This window comes from Corvus brachyrhynchos, unplaced genomic scaffold (assembly GCF_000691975.1).
Source record: "Corvus brachyrhynchos isolate BGI_N302 unplaced genomic scaffold, ASM69197v1 scaffold47, whole genome shotgun sequence".
Lineage (NCBI taxonomy): Eukaryota > Metazoa > Chordata > Aves > Passeriformes > Corvidae > Corvus > Corvus brachyrhynchos.
This window is the reverse complement of record NW_008239292.1, coordinates 1185344-1186210: the sequence shown is the minus strand read 5'-3', so window position 1 is coordinate 1186210 and position 867 is coordinate 1185344. Positions and strand designations below refer to the sequence as shown.

General features: G+C 55.7%; 1 protein-coding gene across 2 annotated transcripts in view; it reads right to left on the bottom strand.

Moving 5' to 3' along the window:
• The window catches only part of HOXB7 (homeobox B7), a 16720-nt gene extending 15861 nt beyond the window's left edge, over positions 1-859 (bottom strand). Inside the window, exon 1 of one of the 2 annotated variants that reach the window (XM_017740556.1) lies at positions 68-859. In XM_017740556.1, coding sequence (XP_017596045.1) covers positions 68-467 — 400 coding nt within the window. In that variant the 5' untranslated portion in view covers positions 468-859. The remainder of the gene's footprint in view (positions 1-67) is intronic. The other variant, XM_008638480.2, reaches the window with a different exon arrangement.
• Positions 860-867: the final 8 nt, after the last annotated feature.

The following is an 867-nucleotide window of genomic DNA, read 5'->3' as shown; positions in this document are numbered from 1 at the left end:
CAAGCCCCCCTCCCCTCCTCCTCCTCCCCAAGCCCGAGCTCCTTTCTTCAGCGAGGCCGGGGCTTACCTGTGCTCCTCATCCAGGGGTAGATACGGAAGTTGCTGTCGCTTTGCAAATCTGAGTCCCTCTGGTCCGTTTTGCTGCAGTTCTGCTTGGAGGCATCTCCCGGGCACATCATGGAGAGGTTTTGCTCGAAAGGGGAACAGTGCATGTTGAAGGAGCCGGGCTCCAGGCCGTACCCCGAGGAATACATGCTGGGGGGCTGGGGGTGCACGGCGCTGCCGCTGGAGTAGAGCCCGGGCATGGAGGCGGCGAAGGGAGGCGTGGATCCGGCCCCATACCCCGCTCGCTGGGTGTTGGAGGCGAAAGCGCAAGAAGTTTGCTCGGGAAAGACTCCGGATGGGAAAACCGAACTTGCGGCTTGATATTTAGAAAATAAAGCATTCGCATAATACAATGAACTCATAATTTGGCCGGGTGATTTGTAGGTCGGGACGTTTTAGTGTCGGTTTTACGAGGTACCGTGATATATTACGGAATTAGAGTCCAGATTTACACCAAAAAGGAGCCTTTTTCCTCCCGGCCCCGGTGACGCGCGGGCACGTGGCTGCGCCGGCGCCAATCGCCGCCCGCCCCCTCCTCGGGGGCACGGGACTGTGCGGCTGGATTTATAAAATATGATAAATAATTGATGCGATATAAAACCCTCCACGATCTCTGCTGGAAGGGGTGAAATTGTGCTGGAGTCGATAAGCAACCTGTAATCAGTTTTCAGCTTAGAGCGAGGGAGAAAGAGGGGGGGGGGGAATTAAAAAAAGAAAAGGAAAAAGGGGAGGGGGGAACCAGAACGTGGCGGATAAACCAGA